The sequence below is a fragment of the Platalea leucorodia genome, assembly GCF_965183815.1.
Source record: "Platalea leucorodia genome assembly, chromosome: Z".
NCBI lineage: Eukaryota > Metazoa > Chordata > Aves > Pelecaniformes > Threskiornithidae > Platalea > Platalea leucorodia.
Genome location: NC_138858.1, coordinates 77,057,362 through 77,081,368, shown reverse-complemented (window position 1 = coordinate 77,081,368; position 24,007 = coordinate 77,057,362). Strand labels below are relative to the sequence as shown.

The 24,007-nt window shown below is 35.8% G+C and overlaps 1 protein-coding gene across 1 annotated transcript in view; it reads left to right on the top strand.

The window, feature by feature from the left end:
* Window positions 1-24,007, top strand: part of SHOC1 (shortage in chiasmata 1) — a 55,154-nt gene that overhangs the window by 2,706 nt on the left and 28,441 nt on the right. Inside the window, exons 2-12 of the mRNA XM_082336230.1 lie at window positions 853-982; window positions 1,585-1,666; window positions 6,058-6,248; window positions 11,595-11,757; window positions 13,669-13,771; window positions 14,470-14,626; window positions 15,880-15,987; window positions 19,450-19,579; window positions 20,411-20,505; window positions 21,540-21,782; window positions 22,944-23,396. Coding sequence (XP_082192356.1) covers window positions 856-982; window positions 1,585-1,666; window positions 6,058-6,248; window positions 11,595-11,757; window positions 13,669-13,771; window positions 14,470-14,626; window positions 15,880-15,987; window positions 19,450-19,579; window positions 20,411-20,505; window positions 21,540-21,782; window positions 22,944-23,396 — 1,852 coding nt within the window. The 5' untranslated portion in view covers window positions 853-855. The remainder of the gene's footprint in view (window positions 1-852; window positions 983-1,584; window positions 1,667-6,057; window positions 6,249-11,594; window positions 11,758-13,668; window positions 13,772-14,469; window positions 14,627-15,879; window positions 15,988-19,449; window positions 19,580-20,410; window positions 20,506-21,539; window positions 21,783-22,943; window positions 23,397-24,007) is intronic.

Sequence of the window (24,007 nt, the reverse complement as noted above, 5' to 3'; positions counted from 1 at the left end):
TGAAATGGAAAAAGGATCTGTAATGGTGACCTTTCACAGAAGTGACGGTGTTTATTCACATTGCTTCCCATGTCTTTTTTTTTTTTTTTTCTGCTCCCCATTTTCTCTCTGCTATACAGGAGGGTTTGACAAGTGCACCAACAGCACTGTTGTTCTGGTAGCAATCCAAGTCAGCGAACTATTTCTACTTTGTCAGCTGATATGTCTAAATGGTACAGGCTGTAACTGGCTTGACAGCATATGCTGAAATGGGTGGACATTTCTAGGACCTGAAGCAACAGAGCTGTTGTTTATTGAAGGTGGTCTTCAGTGAAGAGTTACTGAAGTTGCCACATTGACTATTTAATTCTAGAATTCAGTTGATTACTACCATGCTCTCCTGTTGTTTTTATTGAAGATAAAAGGATTTGTAAAGGGCTTTTGTTAGCTCTTAATGGCACATGAAAGCTGAGAGGCTTTAGAATATTATGAGCACTTAAAACAACAATAATAGGAATGATTTTAAATTGTTTCTGGTCAGCTTATACACGTGTCAGTTCAGGAGACCAATGCAAGTGTTAAGATAAGCACTTGCAACTGCACATGCAAAGTTTAGGAAAGTGTAGATAGGCATATGTGCAGTTTTGCATGTGCAGAAGCGTAGATTAAAAGTTAACTATCAAGTCAGGTAAATGTTAGTATCTTCTCTTAGTTTGGACTCAGTTTTACAAAAAAATAAAGTTTAAATATAAAATGTCATGTTCTAGTTGAAAACACTTGAAAACAGTGGGACCGTTTGAAGAGCTAGTGCACAAAAAGAAAAAGAATGGAATTGCCTCTCTCATAATTTTATCACATGCCTTTTTTGTGCAGAGCATGGCAAGGCAGAAGTTGTCCATCCGGAGATTGTCACTTTGCTTTCCTCCCTGTTTACATCAAGATGAAAAGTATCATCTCACTGGACTCTTTGCTGATGATAAGTATAGGAAGCCATGGACTAGAAGTAGGTTATATAGTCCTTAAGTTTTAGTTTAGATTTACTGTGGATTAAAGGAAAAGCTTGTGTTTGTACATAATATGATAAGTCTGGTAAAAAAATAAAATATTTCCGGAAGTAGCACTATGTCAGTTCATATAGCTCTTGAAGGTAGAACGTGTTCATTGCCTAATTAGAAACAAATGGGTAATGGATATTTATTTGTGTATGGCACCATAAATGAGGGTGATATTTGATTAGTTTGTAGAGATCTCTGGAAAACTTTCTGTCTGGACATGTGGTTATGGAAGAAAAGCAATGATCAGAGATATGTAAAATACTAAATCTGGTTAGTTGGGAGAGGTTGAAAGATGATGCTGAGGTTTTGAGATGCGGAAAAAACTGAGGATTTCCAAGCATAGAGGTAAACATATATATAAAAGTATTTGCATCCTTCTGGTGTATTTGCATTTACTTTTTCTAATGGAAACTAAAAGCTTTGTTTCTTCTGTACATCCTGTGTAGAGTTTGGTTAGCCTCTGCAATGATTGATATTTTGATCAATACATAAAAATAAAAGTTACTTTTAATATTTTCTGTGTGATACTTTTTCTCTCTTTTTGTCTCAGTTACTTCAACACAGAACATGATCGCTGTTTCGGTATTGGATCAATGGAAGAAAAGTTTATCTGTGGAGGATTTCCTGGAAAAGTCAGTAACCTTAAGTTAAAAACATAAATGATTCCTTTGGTATCATTCAGGTACTTTGTGAATCATAAGCTAATGATGATAACAGAATATGGAAATGTTTTCTGACCATAGCAACTGTACAGAGCACTGGACCTGTACACTGTAGCAGATAGATAGCTTAAAGATGCCTTTTTCACTAAAATTAGTATTGTGTTTTTATGGAGTTCTCTGCTTCTTTATCTCATTTTTGCAACGGTCATGTAATCTATTTATGACATTGGAGAAAGTCTCTGAAATCTGTGCATGAACATGAAAATAAACCATGAGGACATTTTCCCCCCTCCCTCTCTACGATGGTTATCTCTTGTAACTGTAGATGAAGCTATTCGAAGAAGGGTATCTATAAATCTTTGAAAATGTGTGAAAGGCAGCTATAAAAACTCACTTGCATTATAGCAACTGAAGATAGATGTATGTATTTTAAAATTATATATATAAAGTCAAAATATATCAAATTAACTCTGAAATAGAGTTTGTTTTAAAAACAGGTTTGCAACACAGACTTTACAGGATACCTAAGGCATGAAAGAAAATTATGGTTCTGTGAAACCAGTAAATTGTGTGTATTTCTGCTCTCAAACAATCATCAGTGTGAAAGAAAGAAAGAAACTACATTTGTGCTTTTACAGGCCAGTCTAAAATCTATGTTATCTTCAAATCTCCATAAAAAAAAGGTTGTGAAGAAAACTTGTGGTTGGAGAATTAAGTTATCATGTACAGAAAATGCCAGCACCAGGCTTGCCAGTACCTTGCAGTGGCACTCTTCTGTGATTTCACTATGATACAGTCTTTAATTGCATTGCTACCTACTATTTTTTCGGCATAACCCTCTGCTCATTCATGGGACAGAAACGATCTTGCTCATAGAGTGGATCAAGGCTGTGCAGAGAATGATGTGGCTCTCTGTGAAATTCCACCTCTGTTGTAGCAATGGAGGGGTGCTTTTCCTGTAGAAGTGGTACTGCATGAAAAGGAAGTGCATAGGTCTTCAAAAACACAGTTACTGCAGGAGAAAAAAAAAACAGAATAAAAAGCACATAATGGGAGTTTTTCTGGGGAAAAAAAAAACCCCGACTTTTACTCTTCATTTAAAAGGACAGTTAATGCTCTTGGTGTTCTGTGTAATTCTTTGATCATTAGTTAATAATCATAATAGACTCTGGAGAGGCTGTGTTTTCCTAGTATTATGTAATTCCTGGAGCTTGGTTAAGGAAGTTGAATGCTGCCTGGGGAACTGATTCTAGTTTTGGCTTTGTCAAAAGTCCTGTGATTTTGGGCAAGTCATTTGAACCAAAAACTCTGCAGTTATCTGCTGAATGTGCTGCTCTTATTTTCTGGCAGACCTAAAGAAGACCAGTGCTCGTAACTGAGGTTGATTGGAGGGTACTAGTGCTTTAACATGGAAAAATGCCAAATACTTTGAAAGACTAGGAGTTTGATGTCTTAGGTAGGCAGCCAGCATGAGTATCTTGGTTTTGTTCTAGAGAATGTAGATTATAATATTACCATTTTTTATGGGAATCTTGTGAATATTAATGAGTTCATTTTCTGTTTTTCTCACAGTGCTATTAGAAATATCCAAGATAGTGTATTTGTATTCAGCTTAGGTTTTGTTAAATAGCCTACAGCCATATGCTCAATAGAGAAGATAAGAGCATTGAACAATTTTCATTACTCAGTCAACCACAAGATTTGGAAAAAAAATTGTTTATGATCACAGCTTTACCAAACACAGTACCTGCTAAGGCATAACATAGCGTCAGTTTTTAAACAGGGTCAAACTCCAGTTAAAAGTTTTCTAACGTTTCAGTGACTTCCTTTGTAACTTTCAACATTATTTTGATAAGGATTTTTAATACAATTTCCCCTTTTCTTTTTCAAAAAAAGAAAAGAAAAGCAACAAATAACTGGAAAATGTTCTCAGCTTTGGTCCTCCTCCAAAGCCAAGTCTTTACCTTCGAACACAGCAGTGAGATAAATATTTTATAAGGCTTTGTAGGAGAATTGAGTGCATTTCCTTGTGATGCTTGCGTTCCTCTCTTGAGTTGATGTGAAATGCACTTTATAGGCTGACAGCCATTCTCCTCATTTCATGTCTTTCTACAGTTCAGACAACTAACATGTTGAAGAGGCTAACTTTTAGCTGTATAGGCCCTCCTTTGCATCTTGCCCTCAGGTTTGCGGTACTAAGTGAAGAAATATCTGAATACTTTTAAAAGTTTGGACCTGAAGCCCTAACTCTCCCCTGACATTTGAGTTGTAAAGAGTGTATATTATGTGAAAGTTGGCTATTTTTAACTGCTGAACATAAAAAAATGGAAAATTAAAAAAATTAAATAATATTAAAGAAAAGAACAGTTTTGCACGGATGCAGAAATTTTGTTGTGCTACAGAAATAGCAACATCAAAGTAAAAAAATGTACTTACTTGTTCAGGTTGCCAAAACCAACCTGGAAATGTTATTTTGGAGGCTTGCATTTGAATAGCTTAACTGGGGTTGGGCTAGATAACCTCCAGAGGTTATCTTCCAACCTCAACCATTTTGTGATTCTGTGATCCTGTGAACTGGAAGCATTTGATTATATTTTCAGGTTTTAATTCAGTCTGGCATATATCAATGTAACCAGTACATCACTGTATATTTAAAGAAAACTAGATAGGCTTTGAGATTTTACAACAAAAAGGTAATTAAAAAAATTAATTGCATCTGAAATTATGCTGCCTTATAATGAGCTTGAATTATAGGTTTAGATTAATGCCAAAAGCTGCACTGAACAACAATTGAAATTACATTCTGCATCTTCATAAAAAAATGAGACTATTGTAGAAATATAATCATCTTTGCACCTTCAGAGAGCGATAAACATTATGAGGATGCTGCAAAACCCATGCAAAGATATCACCCAAGATACTGTCTAGACTAATAACAGTACCAGAAAAACAAATTCCCGAAGAAGTTGTTATAAAGATACAGCATGGTTTAGATATCAACAGTGAGGAATTCAAGAGTCAGTTAGATGCCATCTCAAGGGATAGTAAATGCCAAGAATGAAGAAGTTTATTAGACCAAACAGCATTTACTTTTACCTGTTGTTACTTAAGTTAGTCATAACACCAAGATAAATCTGAGGAAGTCAGTGCGTGTATTAGACTCCAGTTACAGAAAATTTGAGATTATTTCACTTAATGTATTTTAAAATGAAGTGGGCTTAGTCTGTGTACCAGTGAAAAACTAATTGGAGTGAGACTAGGAAATAAGGAGCCAGGAGTTACACTTAGGAGGAAAAGATGTGTTTGTGCTTCAGGTTCTTCAAGTGCTTTGCATTCTGTTTAAGGTAAGTAAAGAGAATCTAAGTAACTCAGATATTTTAGTGGTTTCCCTGTGAGTAGGACCAAGCGATATTAATACACATAATTCATCACAAGTCATAAGTATTCCTGGTGGGGAACGTAATATACTGCCATGCATTTGCAAAGCAAGACATACACAAAAGAGATAGGAATGAACAGTAAATATGGTAGGTGGTTTATTTTGGATATTTAAAACTTGACCTACAGTAAATGTTTTTTCAGTAGATTTACTGTTAGTAAGAACAGGGAGTGAATAGCACGACAACTAAATTTATAGATAACATTGATTTCTTTCTAGTAGTCAAAACGACAGATGACACGAAATAAGCAAGATGTTATAATCTTTTCAAAACTGGTTAGAAACAAGCACTAAAATGTTCTGCAGTTGTCATTTAAACCAATGGTAGGCATTTTCTCTGGAGTACTGTGTTCACTGCTGTGTATGGCTCACAGGAGAACTGTAGTCCTGGAGTTGTACAAAAAAAAGTGTAACTGTCTAGTTAAAATATGTTAGACTTATGGTTTGGCATAATAATTATCAAAGAGTGTCCCAGATATGCTGATACATAATATGGTTATAACTGAGTTCAGTATCTTTGGATTGCTTATCATAAGATTCAAAACATTCTAAGACTCTGCTCAGAAGACGGCTGTTCTGTTTTAACACTAGGCACAAGTTTTTACTACTAAATAGGGGCTTTGTGTACATTTTTTATGCTTTTCTGTATGTCTAAAAATTTAGGTGACTAGATTAGGAGAGGTGATATTTTGACATAAGCTTTCTCTTGGGGAAGAATTAAACATGTAATTTGGCTGTGGATCTAGTGAATAGTGATAACAAGTCTGCAATTTCCAATCTTCTTCAGTGAATATGGTGATTGTCGAACTTCTTAGAGTATCTTTTTGAGTGTTGTTGATTCACTGAAGAGTCAGGGAAGTTATGACAGTGCTTTTACAACAGCTTAAGTATCAGATTTTTATTTTTTTTTCCTGCTTTTTAGGAAACCTATCTCTTCTGTAGAATTCCATATTAGTAATGAATTAATAGACGTTATTCCAAGTTCAAATCCCTGCTCTCAGACTGACATAGACGGACCTTTTTTACTTATGAAGAATGTTTTTAAGGAAGAATCCACCCAAGACAAATATTTGAAGACTGACTATGCCACTGAATTTAAAGAACAATGGCAAGGTAAATTGTTTAATTCACTGTGTTCTAACTCTTTGTGAAGTTAGCTTGTTAACTTCCATAATTTTTTGTGCAGGGTCTGTAGACATTGAAGAGATCATTTGGGTGATCACAGCCCTTGCAATTGCAGAAGTTATAACCATTTAAGAGAGATTTATTCCCTGGAGAAGCAGGGCTTGTCTTAACAGTTCAAGATAGATGCAAGCCAAAAGAAGTTTCAGGCTGATCAAACATATGGCAGAAGGTGACAAAAAGTATCAGAATAAGTAGATCTTACCAGGCATTGATCAAAATGCTGATAATTCTTTGTACCTCAATAAAATTAGATCCCTGCGGCATGTTCTTTTACCATGTCAAGGAGGGAAAGAAGTAAGCAATTTCTGCTTTGTTGCTGGGATAGAGATGATATAGTTCAGATTGGATAGTGTTCTATGTGTTTTCTGAAATTTTATACTTGGTAGAGCCCTAACAGATACAATGAATTCTGATCACAGAAAGCAAAATGTTGAGTGTTTGGTTCAACTATATTATAATTTATTATTCTGAGCTATCAGGTTTAATTTTTCAATACAGTTTTTTTTGTATATTTGTCAATTATATTATTTTAGAAAAGGAAAGTAATGTAATCGTTTACGAAGAGTTTTTTCCCTCAGTCCCACAGGGGAGGCAGGTGGTTCTTGATACGACGTTGTACACGATAACATTTACTGGGAACATAGTATCAACAATGCAAGTGTATTACAGTTAATAATTGAAAGACAGTAATCTTAATTCATCTGATTAAGTAATTACCTGATTTTTTTTCAGTTAGGTAGCATATGGCAGAAGGTTTCAATAATAAAGCTTTCTATATTGTGTGCTTACAAAGAGAATAAAAATAACTCAGATGATGCTTTCCTGTGTCTCAGCTATTACTTTCTTAGGAACAATCAAGAGAGCTAAATTTCTGTGGACGGAAGTCTCTGAAAGAAAAAAAAAAAGTATCAATTTCGTAAAATTTTTTATATTTTTTGAGGTTACAGGTTATTATTGTGCTTAAACAAACATAAATAGGCAAGCTAAAGAGACTGGATTTTTTTTAATGGGAAAACATTGAATTATTCACTATTCTGTGACTGTTTTATTGAATTAGCAGATCAATAATTATCTTTCAATGTAACTGATGTGTTACTAGTTTTTCTAACCTTCTGTTTGCGCTAAAGAAGGAAATGTTAGCAAAAGTCTGTTGACTTTTGAGGGAAGTATTAATTCTGACATTTTTAAAAGCTGCCATTCTGAAAGATTTGCAAGCTATTTTGTGTCATTGTGTGAACCTGCTAATTAATGCCAGCTAACCTGCTAGCAGCACAAAGCTAACTAGGTTTCACTAAAGGCATGAAGATACATACAGAGAGTGCAAAAACATGGAAATATACTGAAAAATAAAAATTATTAGAAGTGGAGTATTATGGGTGATATGACATAATTATCTAAGTTGTATTGAAAAAAATAAGAAAGAACATGATGTAGGATTTGAAATGGTCTTTTAAAATCTGTTTTTCCAATAGAGGAAGATTATATTTGAATTCTAAATAGCTTGTTTTATCACTGCAGGAGGTTTTTTTTTTTTCTACCAGCTTGTGCATATTGAAATGTTTCATGGTTATTTCCGTTAATGTAAGCCCGCTCTTCCTTTCAGAGAACAAAACCAAATTTCTTCAGTCATTTCACTTTTTAAAAGTGTAATGTAAGAAATAATGCATATAATACTTACTAAGAGCTGTAGCATTTAAAGGTTCTTGTTAAAGCAAAAAAGTTTCCAATAAGGTTGTGAAGTTTAGTGTAATAGATTATGCACACATTTAAAAGGTAGCTAGTAAATTATTACTGGACTATAGCAGTGGAAAATGGTAAGAAAGTTAAAACCTAAGAAATATGAAGCACATTGATTGGAAAGCTAAAAACTTAATTTGGTTCAGTCAGGAACTGTAGAGTTCTAATCTTCCCAATTATACGAGATTTATATTAGATTGCAAACAAGTTTTCAATAATTAGCATACTGTTAATAGCCCTTCTGTTTTGCATATGTTGTTTGTTATGAGAGAGGTCACAGTGGAATGGCAACCATCTTTGCACCATTAAGCTGAAGAGCACTAACTTTACACTAGCACATGATATCACTGGTAGTGAAATCCCCATTCAAACATGAACTGAGTATTTGCTCCCTGATTGATAAAGTACTTGAGCACATGCTTTAGTCTATTAAAGTTCTTTTCTTAAGTGCTTTGATGATCAGAAATCACTGAATCAAAGAAAGTGATGATACTGCATTCAAGTCACAATTCTGAAAAATAATCATATTAAAAAATGTGGAATTGCACTCCCTAAAATCACAAAGTGGCAACTCGGTTCAGTTTTCTATGGATTTCAAACACTGGCGTTTGTGAATTTCAAACTCTACATATTACTCCAGCAGTAAAATTATGTATTAGGAAAGCAGTTCGATATGTGATTGCATCTGTTCACTTCAGGAGGGCACTTCAGTAAATGCGTAAGTACGTTCTTGTGGAGGCATGCTTTCCTGAGGTGGGGAGTAAGAGGTTAAAATGTGTTAAAATTAACAAAGAAGTGCACTAATTAAAATATTTGAATCACATTAGAATACTGATATTAACTGAAAAAACCCTCCTTTTTTCATACACTTTAGGTAGTAGAGCCACTTATAATAAAAATATACAATATAAATTAATATAATAAAAAATAATAAAAACTATAGCTAAATTAGGATAATAAATGCAAATCAAGGGCAAAGGTGTGCCTTATTTGACCTGATTTAGTGTTAGGATATAAGGAGTTATCCTGCTTTCTTTGAATTAACAAAAATTAAATGAGAGATTGTTTTGAGGACAGCATGATCAAGTTTATGTCATTGAAGCAGCCTTTATTTTCTGATTTATTTTAGCACCTAATTTTGCAACCACTATTTGCCTGAATATTGAAGTGCGTCCTGCTTTGTTTTCGTGGTTGCCTGAAGAAAAGGAAGAAGAATAAATCAGGGATTTTGTAAATTGTATCAGAAGAGATGTCAGTTTTCTTATTGGGGGTATTTTAAGCTACTAGAACCTTTAGTAGCCTCTCCTAAACTGTTTGTCTCATTAAACAGAGGCATTTTATAATGAGGCATTTATTTTTTTAATTGATAGATTTAGAATCATATCATAGAATCATAGAATCATTAAGGTTGGAAAAGACCCTTAAGATCATTGAGTCCAACCATTAACCTAGCACTGCCAAGTCCACCACTAAACCATGTCCTCAAGCACCACATCTACCCTTCTTTTAAATACCTCCAGGGATGGAGACCCAACCACTTCCCTGGGCAGCCTGTTCCAATGCTTGACCACCCTCTCGGTGAAGTTTTTCCTAATATCCAACCTAAACTTCCCCTGGCACAGCTTGAGGCCGTTTCCTCTCATCCTATCACTTGTTACTTGGGAGAAGAGACCGACCCCCACCTCGCTACAGCCTCCTTTCAGGTAGTTGTAGAGAGCAATAAGGTCTCCCCTCAGCCGCCTCTTCTCCAGACTGAACAACCCCAGCTCCCTCAGCCGCTCCTCACAAGACTTGTGCTCCAGACCCTTCACCAGCTTCGTTGCCCTTCTCTGGACACGCTCCAGCACCTCGATGTCCTTCTTGTAGTGAGGGGCCCAAAACTGAACACAGTACTCGAGGTGCAGCCTCACCAGTGCTGAGTACAGGGGCACTATCACCTCCCTGGTCCTGCTGGCCAAGCTATTCTTGATACAGGCCAGGATGCCATTGGCCTTCTTGGCCACCTGAGCACACTGCTGGCTCGTGTTCAGGCGGCTGTCAACCAACACCCCCAGGTCCTTTTCTGCCAGGCAGCTCTCCAGCCACTCCTCCCCCAGCCTGTAGCGTTGCATGGGGTTGTCGTGACCCAAGCGCAGGACCTGGCACTTGGCCTTGTTGAACCTCATGCAGTTGGCCCCGGCCCATCGATCCAGCCTGTCCAGGTCCCTCTGCAGGGCCTTCCTATCCTCCAGCAGATCAACACTTCCACCCAACTTGGTGTCATCTGCAGACTTACTGAGGGTGCACTCAATTCCCTCATCCAGATCGTCGATGAAGATGTTGAACAGGACCGGCCCCAACACTGAGCCCTGGGGAACACCACTCGTGACCGGCCGCCAACTGGATTTGACTCCATTCACCACCACTCTCTGGGCTCGGCCGTCCAGCCAGTTTTTAACCCAGCGCTGAGTGCACTTATCCAAGCCGTGAGCAGCCAGCTTCTCCAGGAGAATGCTGTGGGAGACAGTGTCAAAGGCCTTACTAAGGTCCAAGTAGACAGCATCCACAGCCTTCCCCTCATCCACTAAGCGGGTCACCTTGTCGTAGAAGGAGACCAGGTTAGTGAAGCAGGACCTCCCTTTCATAAACCCATGCTGGCTGGGCTTGATCCCCTGGTTGTCCCGCACGTGCCGCATAATGGCACTCAAGATGATCTGCTCCATGACCATTTCTTCAAGGGGATCTGTTTGCGTCAGCAGTGTAAAACAGTTTGGGGGGAATGTAATCAGTATCTGTCGTTCCCAGCCACTAGGAAGGAAAGGAGGGTTATTACAGATAGGGAGTCATCCAGGGAGTGAAAGGGGGATGTGGGAGGCTTCCATGTTGATAAAAAATAAGGAAGAAGAACAAAAAACTCCCTTTTACCTTCTATATTTTATATATGTGTAATGTATGTGTGTACATATATGTGTATATTACATTGCAAATATAAAGGATTGCATCAAATGGAGTTGTGATTACTGCATCAGTTCTGTCTCATGGAGAGTAGTAGTCTAAATTCAAAAGAAATTAAGGACCATAATGTCATCTTTCTTGAAATCATAATAATTTGTAATCATATTTTTTGTCTACTCGTTTTGTAAATAAATTTTTTGTTGCTTCAGACTTAGAGAACCTGCATTTAGATGTGTATGGAGAGACTGCATTAAAAATAGCACTGAAATAAGTTTCTCAGACAAAACTTACCTCAAAAGTTCCTTCATCATACTTTACAATGCAAACAAGGGAATGAAAAAAAAGTACCTTTTCTTTTTAACAGGTGTTATATAAGAAAAAAGAAAAAGCAAAAAAACCCAAGAGCTTGTCACGTGAACCATTGGAAGTCTAGGCTTTGTTGCATTTAAAGCTTAAAATTCCTAAAATATTTAAAGTAAAAAGTTGTTATTGTTCTGCTGACATTTATAGCATTCCAACTGTTGCTCAACAATTCTCTTTATTTTGGTAGTTTTTATTATGTTTATATTGTTTATTAATGTATTTTTTGTTATTTTTCTTCAGATTTATGTATGGAAGAGGAATTTGTTTTTATTGATAATCTTGAAAATTTTCGTGAAAAACTGCCTACTTCATCTGTACTTCTGAGCAGACTACATTTTTTTTTAGTGAAAGACCCCCTTTTAGATTCTGAAGGACGGAATTTAACAGAAGAGAACATTTTCAGGTATCTACAAATTGGTGTATAATATTAAACATTAATAATAATCTGTGCGCAATGCCATTTTAACATCTTCTGTTGTGTGTTAACTTTTTAACTAATTTATATTTGCAACAGGTTAAGACTTCAGATTTTCTTCTTACTTATGGAAAAATGAGTAGGATGAAATTTAGATGCATTGTTTAAGAAAACTGGATACATGAAATTATGTCATTTTTACATTTTCTGTGAAATGTGCTCAGGATTTTAGCTTTGGAATACTGAAAAAAATGTCAGTCTTTAAGGGGCATGGTCCTCCCTCAGACTAACTGATTCCCTATCAGTAAAATGCCACTAAATTTAGTTGGGCCAGGATTTTACACATGCATCCATGTTCCTTCTTTCCCTCCTCTCAGTCATGGTTTCAGTAAATCCATGCTCTTACCCTGCTGAACTGTATTTCTTCAAGTTCAAATATTAATTATTCTTATGTTTTTGCTCCCTTTCATATTGCTAGGTTGATTGAATTTAATTGAATGATGTCTTATGTCAGGAATTTGAACAAACTGGTACATTAAAACAGGTATAAGTTATATTCAGAATGTGCCTAGTATTTTGTAAATATATTCATCTATACACATACACTCATGAAGTCTGGCTAAATTTTGCACTGGTTTACTCCATGTCTGGATGACTTGTATGGCTTCCTTTGCACTTGATAGGGTTGCATGATTCACAAGCAAGGCAAAGCAGATTTTAACTGATTTAACTGTACCTATATAGTAACAGAACAGGGAGAAGTGGGGTGGTTTGCCTGGTTTTTTTTCAAACATGAGCACTGATCTCTCAGTGAGTCTTGGACATAAGACTATGTGCACGTGTAAGTAAGTACTGTAAATATCCAGTGAAGAGAACATGATGCGAATTCTGCAATGACTTTCAGAAATACCAGTCACAGGAGAAAAAAATGCTAGTGTGAACCTTTACAGAAATAGCTCTGACCTGCTGATCTGCAGTTTACTAGCAAAGCCACCAGTCTTCTCAAGGTGGGAGTCCAAATCTCCTAGTGAAGCACACAGGGAGATGTATTTAGACAAAGAGATACAATTAGACAGACTTCTACTTAAGATAAAATTCAGTGAGCATCCCAAGGCTAGGCGTGGAACAATTTATACTCTTCAGTCTGAAGTATTCCTCCAGGAAAACAGCAGTGTCAGGGACCAATGAGGAAGCTGTCCCCCTAAAAAGTCATTACAGATTTAGTGTCTGTAATGGCCATGAGGGGCAAGCCTGATGAAAAGTTTTCTTTCTACTTGAAAAATCTTCATCCCTGTTCTGCTTGTATCCTTGCTTTACAAGGCAAGTGGTAGCCTTACTCCTGAGTTTTACTTCTTGGCATTTTAAAAGTTTGTCAGTTAAACCAGGGAACATACTTCTAGTTTTCGTTTTAATTCATAGTGAGGACACTCTGCCTTCTTTGGTGCTGAATGATTCCTGAAAATAGAAATGAAAAGTGACAAAAGATAAATAATGTCAATGTTATAGATTATGGAAATTTTGTATATAGCAGAAAAACTTCACATTAGAAGAAAATGAGGTCTGCAGCTTTTGCAGAAAACATTTTTACATGACAGGACTTACATGTTGAGATGATGAACAGTTTTAATATGTTGGGTTTTTTCTGTAACTTTTTTAAGGCAGGTCCCAATATTAAGTGGTTCTACTCTGCATATAATATACTATTTCTTGAAAAATAATTTCAGTTAATTACACAGATTGGTACAGCATCCCTTGACATTGGTTTCTTAGAAAAGGAAAATGGATTTAGAAAAAAATAATTTTTGCCACATATATGGCTATGAAAGCTACCGCTAGGACTTTCAGTCTTAGATAAGTAATAAAAAGAAGTAATTTGCTTTATTTTATGATCTTTTAAAGGGAATGTTTGACTTTCCAAAATGAAATGGAGATGCAAGAGAGTAAAAAAGAATTGCAGGGGATTAAAGAGAACTTCTGTACCATATCTGTACCAGATGAAGAGGTATCATCATGTTATTTCTTACTGATTATTATATTAGTGATTGCTTTATGTTATGCATAAGTGTTTGTTCATCTGCAAGACATTTTACTGAATTCTTTTCATACTTGCCAAATATTTGTAGCCTGCATATTTCCAAGATTAGAAAATACTGGTATTATTTGTGGTTTTTTTAATTCTTGGATGCTGTTGTTGGGAATTTCCAGTCTGATTAGCTGTTTCTCCTGGGACCGAATGTGTTGGCAGTTTTATGTAGGTACTGTTACACTAAGAACAAAAATTAACCAGAACAGGAAGCCATGACATGTGCATGGGAAAGGGAAAGTTCCAAGACATGTTCTAGGATTTGAGGGGCCAGCTTTTTTTGCTACTTTTTGCTATTTTTTGCTCCAGTTTTCAAAATTCTAAAAATAAGCAAACTTTCAATGAAATAAATGAAGATTTTACTTGATTAGGAACTGTAAGTTATAAGATCCACTCTTTATATTCCACTGACTCAATTTGAAATACTGTAACACTATTTTTTTTCTCTGTATTGATCAAAGCTTTGTGTATGCTATTTAAATGTCATATGATTTCTTTCTTAAAAGCTCTTAGATTGGTATACAATCAAGCTATTTCAAGATTTTGAAAAAGCTTAGACTGTACAGTAACATCAAAGGAAATTTACTTACCATTCTGTTGTGATTAATATTTTTCAGGATTTCATGTTGCCTGTTGAGTTAGAATTCTGCAAACGCAGCAAAGGCAGATCAGATTCTGTTAAGATTCCATCATACTTGGAACTGAAAGAATTGTTAAGTTTAGCTCCAGAAACTATGGCTGATGAAGACGTGTGCAAAGAGGTGATCAAAGAAGGTGAGGGTTGGTTTTCTTAACTGCTTGACCTGATTTTCCTTTCATTTGCACATATTTAACCCAATCTAGCTCCTTTATATTCAGTTCACTTATGAATTACATCACAGCCTATCAAATGAGAATGTCTTTGTATGAGACTATGAACTGTGCTATACCAAATTTCTGAGTATTAGAAATGTCTCATCAAGTAGCCAAGGAGAAGTGAACTACTTGCTATTTGGTTCAATCCATGGTTGTGTTGTAATCTTGGAAATAAATGTAACATGAACCGTGATCCATGATATCATGATATATATTATATTGTAACTACAAACACAAAAGCAGATTTCTGGAAAAAAGGGGTTAAATATTGCCATGAATAACAGGAATATTCTAAATGACACTCGTAATTTCTTTAAAGGAATTTAAGAGAAGTTACTAAATGCTTTTATACTACAGGTAAGTACAACTTTAATGACAGTTATTGGCTATTGGATTGATATCTATGACAGTATTTTGTGTAGTTAGAAGAAAAAGACAGTGCCTGAGATTTTTAAATTTTTATTAAAAAAAAACAGTTTGCATTGGCTTTGGCAAACAGGTGAGGAAAACCAAACCTTTTGTGGACAGGAAGCAGCTCAAAGAAGCAAGATTCACCCTTCTGAGTGTGGAGGGTGTGTGCTGAATTCTGTTTCTGACAGGGCAGCAGTTTGGAGTAATCCAATCTCTTATTGAAGACAGGAACAAAACTTTTAAAAGTGTATATTTGACTAAGGCAGTTTTGACTAAGGCAGATTCATGTGCATTCCTCTGATACATTTAGTACATCACAACCTACATGCCATGTTCCAAGCTCGATGACCCAACCTCCACTGTAGAGGTTTGAGGATTTTGTACATAGATGTCAACCTATTATTCTTTTTTGTTCTGTTTTAGTCCTTTTTAGTAGCAAGAGAATCTACACACACAAACTCCTGATAAACTACATTTAGGCTACCTACTTGTTCCAGAAATCACATCACTGTAGTCATAAGAACTTTGAATAGTTTGGACAGTGACTGCACAATACTGTATTTTTTTTTCTGGCACCTTTAAGGGATGAGACTGAGCACTGCTCTGATCAGCTATGGCATTTGGGGTTACTAAGCATAACTGTAATTTTCCATGAGAATATATTATGGAGATTCAATAAAAAGATTAAAACAAAAAAATTGCTCTGACAGGAAAAAGGAATAAATGGTTCATTTATGGCACCTTTTAAAATCTGTTTTCAGATCTCAAAGCAGAAATTACATACAAAATAGAAATTTCCAAATACTGTCCCATACCGCAAGAGGTTTGCTCCAGTAATAACAGAAGTATGTTGGAATTCTGTGATTCAGGTAGGAAGATCTACATAAACCAAGGGGTTATGTTTAAAACAAATTCTTCAAATTATTGTCCCCATATTCTGTTCTTGGGAGAACATGCACCATATAGATATAAGATAAGAACATTTGTTTTGTGTAATCTACTGTTTTGTACCTGCAACGTAAGCAGATAGAAGTGCCATACTCCTTTCGAGAGTTTTAAAAACTAAACACAACGAACTTTGCGGTTCCTTCGTGTTGCTTTTGGCTGCAAGTCGTGTCTATATCTTTTGCACTTGATTAGCTTTTTAGATTTTTTTTATCTAACAACTTATCTACCCAGAGAGGGCGGAGGAAAGTAAGGCAGATTGATTAAAGTCATGGAGTCAAAGAGCACAGTGTACAGTTTGTTGAAGTCTTACGTAAATGCTTTCAAAAGAGGGTGATGGAGGACAATCCAGGGAGAAGTACTGAGTTTATAACTTCTAGAGCTTCAAAACTCCTGTGCAGACATTTTGGTTTGCAAATGTAACATTTTGTGATTGAGAAATTAAGTCGCATAGTCACCAGAGCAGTTTTCCACAGAAATAAACTGGAAGTGTAGAATACTTGCTATTCTTGTAGAATGCGTGCATTGAATCCTGGCTTCTCCTACACTGGCATCAGGAAATCTTTTGTATGTACCCACCTTAACAGCTTGAAAACTCATTCAGGCATGCTGGTTACAGTGCATAACAATGCCAGACAGGTTTGGTGTCTGACTGTTCAGACTAAACCATAGTTGGATTTCTTCAAGTTCCAGGTGTAATCTCTCAAAATAATGGATATTCTTGCCAGCCCTACTGTTTTCACAGCTTAATGTTGGCTGGCTAAGAGAGGCAGAAAAATGGGTGTGCTGGTGACATTTTTCACCTTTAATTTCATGCAGAAAAGCCTACACATACAGTGACATTTACAAATGAATGTGATCTGGGCAGAGTGGCAATACATGAATAAACACGTACGTCTCATCCTAATGTATAACCTGTCTTGGAAAATGTCTATCCATTATTGCATTGGACAGTAGCAGTATTATCCTCCTGTGCATGTTCACTTGGTAGTTTTCCATCCAGCAGTTACTAAAATCCTTGAGAAATTTTGAATTTTCTCCAGACCATGATCCTTCTTCTTGTCGTAGTTTCAATACGATTTAAACTGGTCTCATGGTTGTCCTCTTCAGGCTAATCGCATCACGCTCCTGATACTGTATTGTAGTGGGCTTTTGGTGGGAACAATCATATCAGCTCAAAGTGTCTGATATGAAAGCTCAAGGCAAACTGACCATATGTTGTCCCACCAAGACAAAGTTAAACTTAGTTTCCATATGGAGATTATTGCCTAGCATGATTAACTGTAATCTGAACCTGGTGAGCTGTCTGTCTGCTGTTTACTTCTAAAGCTTATGATAATCAGGAGGCGCTTAAGTGCCATAGATCTGAGTAGTTTGGGACCCTCCTTTTGTATACAGTGATAACAAGTTGACTATGATCTTATCTAGGATATTGTCCATTCTTCCAGAGCTGATGAGTAGTCAAACCATCTTGAATTGTTTTTAAAAGAAAGTGATGGCATTAATCTTTATTGCAAGTTTGCTGGCTTAGCTCTGCCATTGAATCAGGCAAGATTCAATCATTGGGGCACAGTCAGCTTCCATGTCTTTTTTTTTTTTTCAGGATGTACTCAGATCTGTAGGATAGAGACCTGCAAACCTGTGCATGCACTGCTAAGACACTGTTTGATAAGTGCCTGTATTGGGTGTCAAATTTCAGCAGAGACACACTGCCGTCTTCTCCTTCTAATTAATTTTGCTGTTTATGAGTTACAGAAGTGAAATATGTTTGCTTGAACACAGAGAAAAAACAGTCATAAAATAATGGCATTTTCTGTAAACATTTCATTGTTTGCCTTTCTCTCCTGCTAGCCATGGGGATTGCTTATTGATAAAGGGGTTGAGGAACAAGAGAGCTCACTTAATGCTCTGAGAAGGGGAATGGCACCCTGAGTGTAGCCAGAGTTTAACCAAGGTAGCTGGTCAAAATGCTCCAATCTCAAAGGCAAAAATGACTAGACAAGAGTGAATAGGAATAGTATTGCTCAAAGAGAAATAATTGTTCTTCTTAGATATGTCAGGAATTTTTGCTGTCCTGAGATAACTCCTGTCCTGTTTAAAGAAAAGTGCTAAAATTGTTTCTCGTCACAAAAAACAGTTTGTGAACTGAAGTTCACAGCAGAAGTTCACTGAGCTTTTTTTGCCCTAAGTAAATGGGAAAGAAATTATACTGATTAGGAATCTGTTTCTTTCATTTGTAACTTTTATTTCTTTCTTACTTTTTTTTTTTCCCCAGTGTGTACTGTACATTCTCTGGCTTTCTAGCACTGTCCTTTATCCTTCCTGCCATACAATCTGCTTGTTAGGTCGGACAAGGAGCAGCTGTAAGCAGCTGGGCAGGTGGCTGATTCATAGCCTGCTGTGTGCCAGTTGGCCAAACAATGTGTGCATGGTGATTGCAGCTGCTTACTGCCTGTTGGAATGAATAGGGAATTTGTTACAAGTGTTTTTCCATATGGTGGCACTTATTTACTTACAATTTTTCTGGCTGTTAGGTTTCACAGAACATGGAGGAACTGTGTTTTTTGTGACCTCTACTTTCTGGTCAAGCTTAATGAGAAATATTATTAGAAGAATGTCAAAGAGACGAATACCAGGGCAATTGTGTAAACCTCCAATTTTTATGGAATGTCACCAAAATCAATGAAGTTGCAAATTCCATATTAGATTTGAATAAAAAGCAATAATCCGTTAAAATGTCTGCATCTAATATGATTGGCAAAAAAAAAGGATGTGAAAATTGAATTGCAGAGGACTTTTAACATGCCAGGTTTGTTTGTATAGTGCTTTTAAAAAATTGGTGTTGTAATTCATTTCAGTGCTCATCCCTAGAAATTATAATGAGTACTAATTCTGCTTGAAAGAGTAATTTTGTCTTTAAAATCCAGACTGACTGTTTCTGAAGTTCCTGAGTCCATTCATCTGAACATTACAGCCACCACAATATTATCTGAAGTCTCTGTCCCATCTAATTAACTTCACTTATGTGTGAGCTATCTAAGAAGACCAACAAGGATGAACACTTAATGTCAAAACCTCAGCTGTAGTAGCTGATGATTTAATCATAAAAATCATCTCACAAGGGAAGAGTATGTAGTGAGAACTACAGTACAGAATGAGTAAAGGAATGTGACCTACACATTATTATCCCCAAACTGTCTGAAAATTAGATGTGAAGTATTTGGATTTTATTGCTCAAATAGTGAATTGTCCCATGAAAATATTTTGTATTTTAATCCAAAACTTCACTAGTGTAAAATTCCTAAGTATGTGTGTTTCATTCACAAATAGCTTTGTGATTTAGATTTCTTATTTTTGTTTTGGGTGGGGCTTTATGCAATTTCTAGCTAAATATGTTCCATACCTGAAAGACAAAATGGAAGTACCTTTAACTCCTCCGTGCAGACAACAAAGATCACGGGTTAATTTTCTGTGCACAGGACTTCAAGAAGAACCTATTCCTCTTTCTGGTAACAGGTAATGAAAACTTTGTAGTAATAAATCCTGTCATAAACCCTCTAAATCATGAATCCTCAAAATTAGTGCAAAAATAACTTTAGTCTATTTATGAATTAGTAGTTATGTTCTTTGAGACAACTGCATGTATTTTGTGTTTTGTGTGAAAGAGCGAACAGAGTGCTGTGGCTTTTCAGGGGAGCTTGAAAAAAGAAACGACAGTCGCTACTGTAGACCTCTTTCTCCTGGGTGGACTTAAGAGCCTGAAAATCCAATCTCCTTTTAGGAGTAGGCAACAGTAAATATTTATGTATATAGCAATAGTGTATATGCATATGTTTATACATATGGCAAACATGTATGTTGAGCAAGTATCACCTACAAAATCTTCAGAAGAGATACAGGAAGAAAGTATTGTCTGTGTTTTGGGGATATCCCCCAACAATGGAATATAAGCCTTTTTATGGTGACATAGGATCAGGATTGCTTCATCCTTTCATTCTCATTTGGTTTGTGGGACTAGCATTTTTTGCCTTGCTATCTTTGTTGCATATGCATGAAGAATTTAAATATCCTTTTGGGGAAGGAACCACAATCTGGATAGAATTTTCATTATGTACCAGTTTACTTCATGAACCAGCCTTGATGGCTTCTCTCACTCCTTCCTCTTCACTGTGGTTTTGCATGAAGTGACCCTCTATATGGGCAAGAAAAAATTTTAATGAATGAGTGAATGAATGAATGAATGAACTGAAAATTTAGACAGAAAGTAGATCTTTAAAAGATAGTTTTGTATAACACATAATGCTGTTAAACTTCATACCTCCAAGTCTTGTTTTGTGTTGTTCTTAGTATTTTGATTACAGAGCCCTCTAGAGAATACTTAGAATGTTTGGTATGGCAATCAGAGAAGTATCGGGATAATATGAACGCTCTCTTGCTTGTCGGTAAGCATTTCTAATTGATGATCAATTTCTAATTGATGTTGAAGAGTTCCATGTACATGGAGAAAATATAGCGAAAAAGATAATGTTATATTACAGAACACATCTTTGAGCCATTGAAGTTTATCCAATTAATGTAACCCTCTGATGACTGGATTATCTGATTCTTTTAGTACATATAAAAAGTTACAATATGGCTACATAGAAGGTGGTATGTCATGTATCCTTCTATGGAGGTAATTTGAATGAAGTAAGAAAGAGTTTTATTTCATCATGAAAATGTTCAGCTCACTACAACTAGTTATTTTCAATAACTGTGGTAATTGAAATTTGGTAATCTGCTGAACTCTTTTCTCTGTGCTATTTTTCCTTAAATAATGTTTCAAAATAAGTATCAATCGATAAAAAAATCAATGGAAAATAATAACTTGACAAGAGCAGAGTTCACGTTAGGAAGCAAAATATACAAAACCAAAATAAGCTGCAGGTTATTTCTGACAGCACCAGAATACTCATTACCACTGTTCTTTCATTTCATTTCATTTGCCTTCATTTTACAAGTCTCAGGATTAAGTTATGTATGTTGACTTGTTATGAATATTGATTTGTTATGTTGCCCAATTAATTTGTACATTCATTTATGGTTGAAAATAGTGTATGGTAGGCTCATTACTATTTAAGTTTGGTTTTTTTTCAGGTAAGGATTCTTTTAAGTCTTTGTAAGCATGACAAGTAAACCCACAGATAATGAACAAGATCATTTGTAACTTTAGTAATGCAGCTACACATTATTAGATCTGAAAAAAATTTAACCCCCCCTTACTTGTACACTCAACAAGTAAAAAGCACACTTGCTCTGATAACACAAACTGCTTTGCTCTTAAGTCTATTGAGGGACACTGAGTTACAAATGGAAGTATAAACAGTGGATATATGTGGTAGGTCATCAGTACTCGGGAGTTTTCATTTTCAAAGTGACATTCTGTTTTCATGTTTCTAGATTATTAATATTGTATGTTGATTTCTGTTTTTTGTAGAGCATCAGACTATTAAACCTGTGTATCAGCATCATTCACTTACAGAACTGAAGGAACTGCTACCAGTTGAGGTAGAAGCACCAATGCTTAGCCCACTAGAGGAGGGCTGGTGGCTTCATTTGGGTTTAAAACCAGTCTCCATAGAAACTTTGGAGCAATTAAGTATGGAAGCCAGTAATGCAAACAGTTTGCTTCCTATAGAAGTAGAAACATTCACACAATTTACATCGTATCAGTTAAAAAGTAAGTATCTTCTTTTTTTAAAAAAGTGATAAAAAGGCAAAGATAGGTCCTTTAAGAGACAGAGAATCACACAGTGATAGTTACGTACCTCCAAGAAGGAAGGAAATGGAAGGTTTCTTATTCTCAAGAACAAAATGTTTTATAGCAATATGAAGTAGCAACGCTACTATAATTAAGGTGTACTTTCACAAATTTAGAACAAGTTGTAGGAACAAAAGTGTTTAACTACACAAAGTTATCTTTTCTATTAAAGTGTAGATAAAAAGTAGCCTCCACCAGCCATACTATTTTTTAATAAAATATTTTCATGCAGGAGAATTTCTCAACAAATAGTAAATTTGCATGGGAATATTTTAATAAAGCAGATATTCGTATAGTCCTATCTGCAGAAGATCAGTGGGGAGACTATGTTACAGTGAAAATTCTTTATTTTGTGATGCTATTCAGAGGGTTTTTTTTATTCTGGCTATGGTTTCAAATGTGAACCACTCATAAACTTAAGAATTTCTCATGGACCATTATGCATATTTATGATCAAACTTGAACAGAAAATGCAAAGAGTTATTTAGATTTTATTATATAACTATGACCTGACTGCAAGGCACCAACTGCAGTTGTAGAAGTCCAAGGATTGGCAGTAATATGATATATTGTGAAACAAATAGGCACTGCTCATGAAAGAACGTTTCCACTTAACCGCTTTTTATGTATTACAAAGTGTTCAGCTACTATGTTTAACATGGATGTGCAGCAGCAATGCAAAAAGTTGCAATTCTAGTGAAGCACATCTTTAGAGGGAGCTAATTGCATGCTTTACTTCTTTTCTTTCCCCTCTAAAAAAAATCTGTTAATCTTTTAATCTTTCTTCCTAATGAAATGTGTTGCATCCCACTTCCTAGAAATTTAACACCAGTAAGCACCATGCAGGTGGTGAAAACTTCTCCAAACAGCAGCATGGCCTTCTGTTTCTCAACATTGTACATTTTTACTTAGGACTAATCAGGACAAATTTTCTAAAAGTGGATTCTAATGATCTGGGAAGGCAGAAAGAAGAAATAATAAAATGCTTTCTCTATAATAATCCAAAGTAGTTCACTCCAACCAGGAGGAAGAAAACAAAAAATCCATGTTGCAGTGGAGAAATTAAATTTTATTTTTTAGGGTGGCTTGAAGAGAAGAATTCCATGACAAACCAGGAGCTGCTTTCTGCTGAAAGACATCAGTCGGACAAAGCACTTAATCTTTACATGTCACCACAGACTCAAAGGCAGTACTTTGCCGTGCATATGAGTGCTGCATCATCTGCCAAAATTCACAGTACAGCTACATCTGTGGAAGAGCTTACTGGAGGAAGCATAAAAAAGAACAAGGTAGAAGAGGCAATTTATTTCTTAAACCAAGAAAAGGAAAACTCCAAATCATCTGAATCAGTCAGCTGTAAAGATGTGTCTCCTAAACAAGACAACTCATCCAGTAGCCAAAATGCTGCATCATTTGCACTTGCTACAAACTGGGATGATGACGATTATGATCTAAGCAACTTTATCACGCTGAGATCTAAACATACACTTACCCAAAGAGAGGAAAAAAATGATGTAGATAGTCCTGAAAAAGGTATGTGAAACAGTTTATTCTGCCATTTTTCCAGGTTTAATTCTGCTCTCATATACCAATTACAATAGATGCTAGTTCATGCAAGTTGATTTTTGGGGGAAAATATCTTTTTAAGTCAATGGCAACATTTTTGTGATCTTTAATGTAACTGAATTTTTCAACCTCTTGTTTTTTCCTTTAGGTATCTTAGGGGACTTTGTTTGTTTGTTTTGGTTGGGGGGGTGCTTTGGGTTTGGGGTTTTTTTTGGTGGTAGAAGTGGTTTTTAATAAAATAAACATAAGAGTTTATTTCTGTTCTGACAAAGTAGCTCTGAATGGTGCTTACTCCAGAAGATCTCTTCTGTCCATATGTTCTGAATCAAATCTCTGGCCTCTTTGGAGAAATAGTAGTTATCAACTGTAGTTATCAAATAACTTGTAGTTATCAAATAGTAATTATCAATACTCTTATTTTTGTAGAACCAACATAGCCTAGACAATGAACAAGAGTTAAAGTTCTTCTCTGGAAAGAACCATTTGAGCCAGTTACTTTGGTGCAAACCCCATCAAACAATGAGGCAGAACAGGTCTTAGGGAAAACAAGAAAGTTGTTGGTAGCCCTGTTCTTGTTG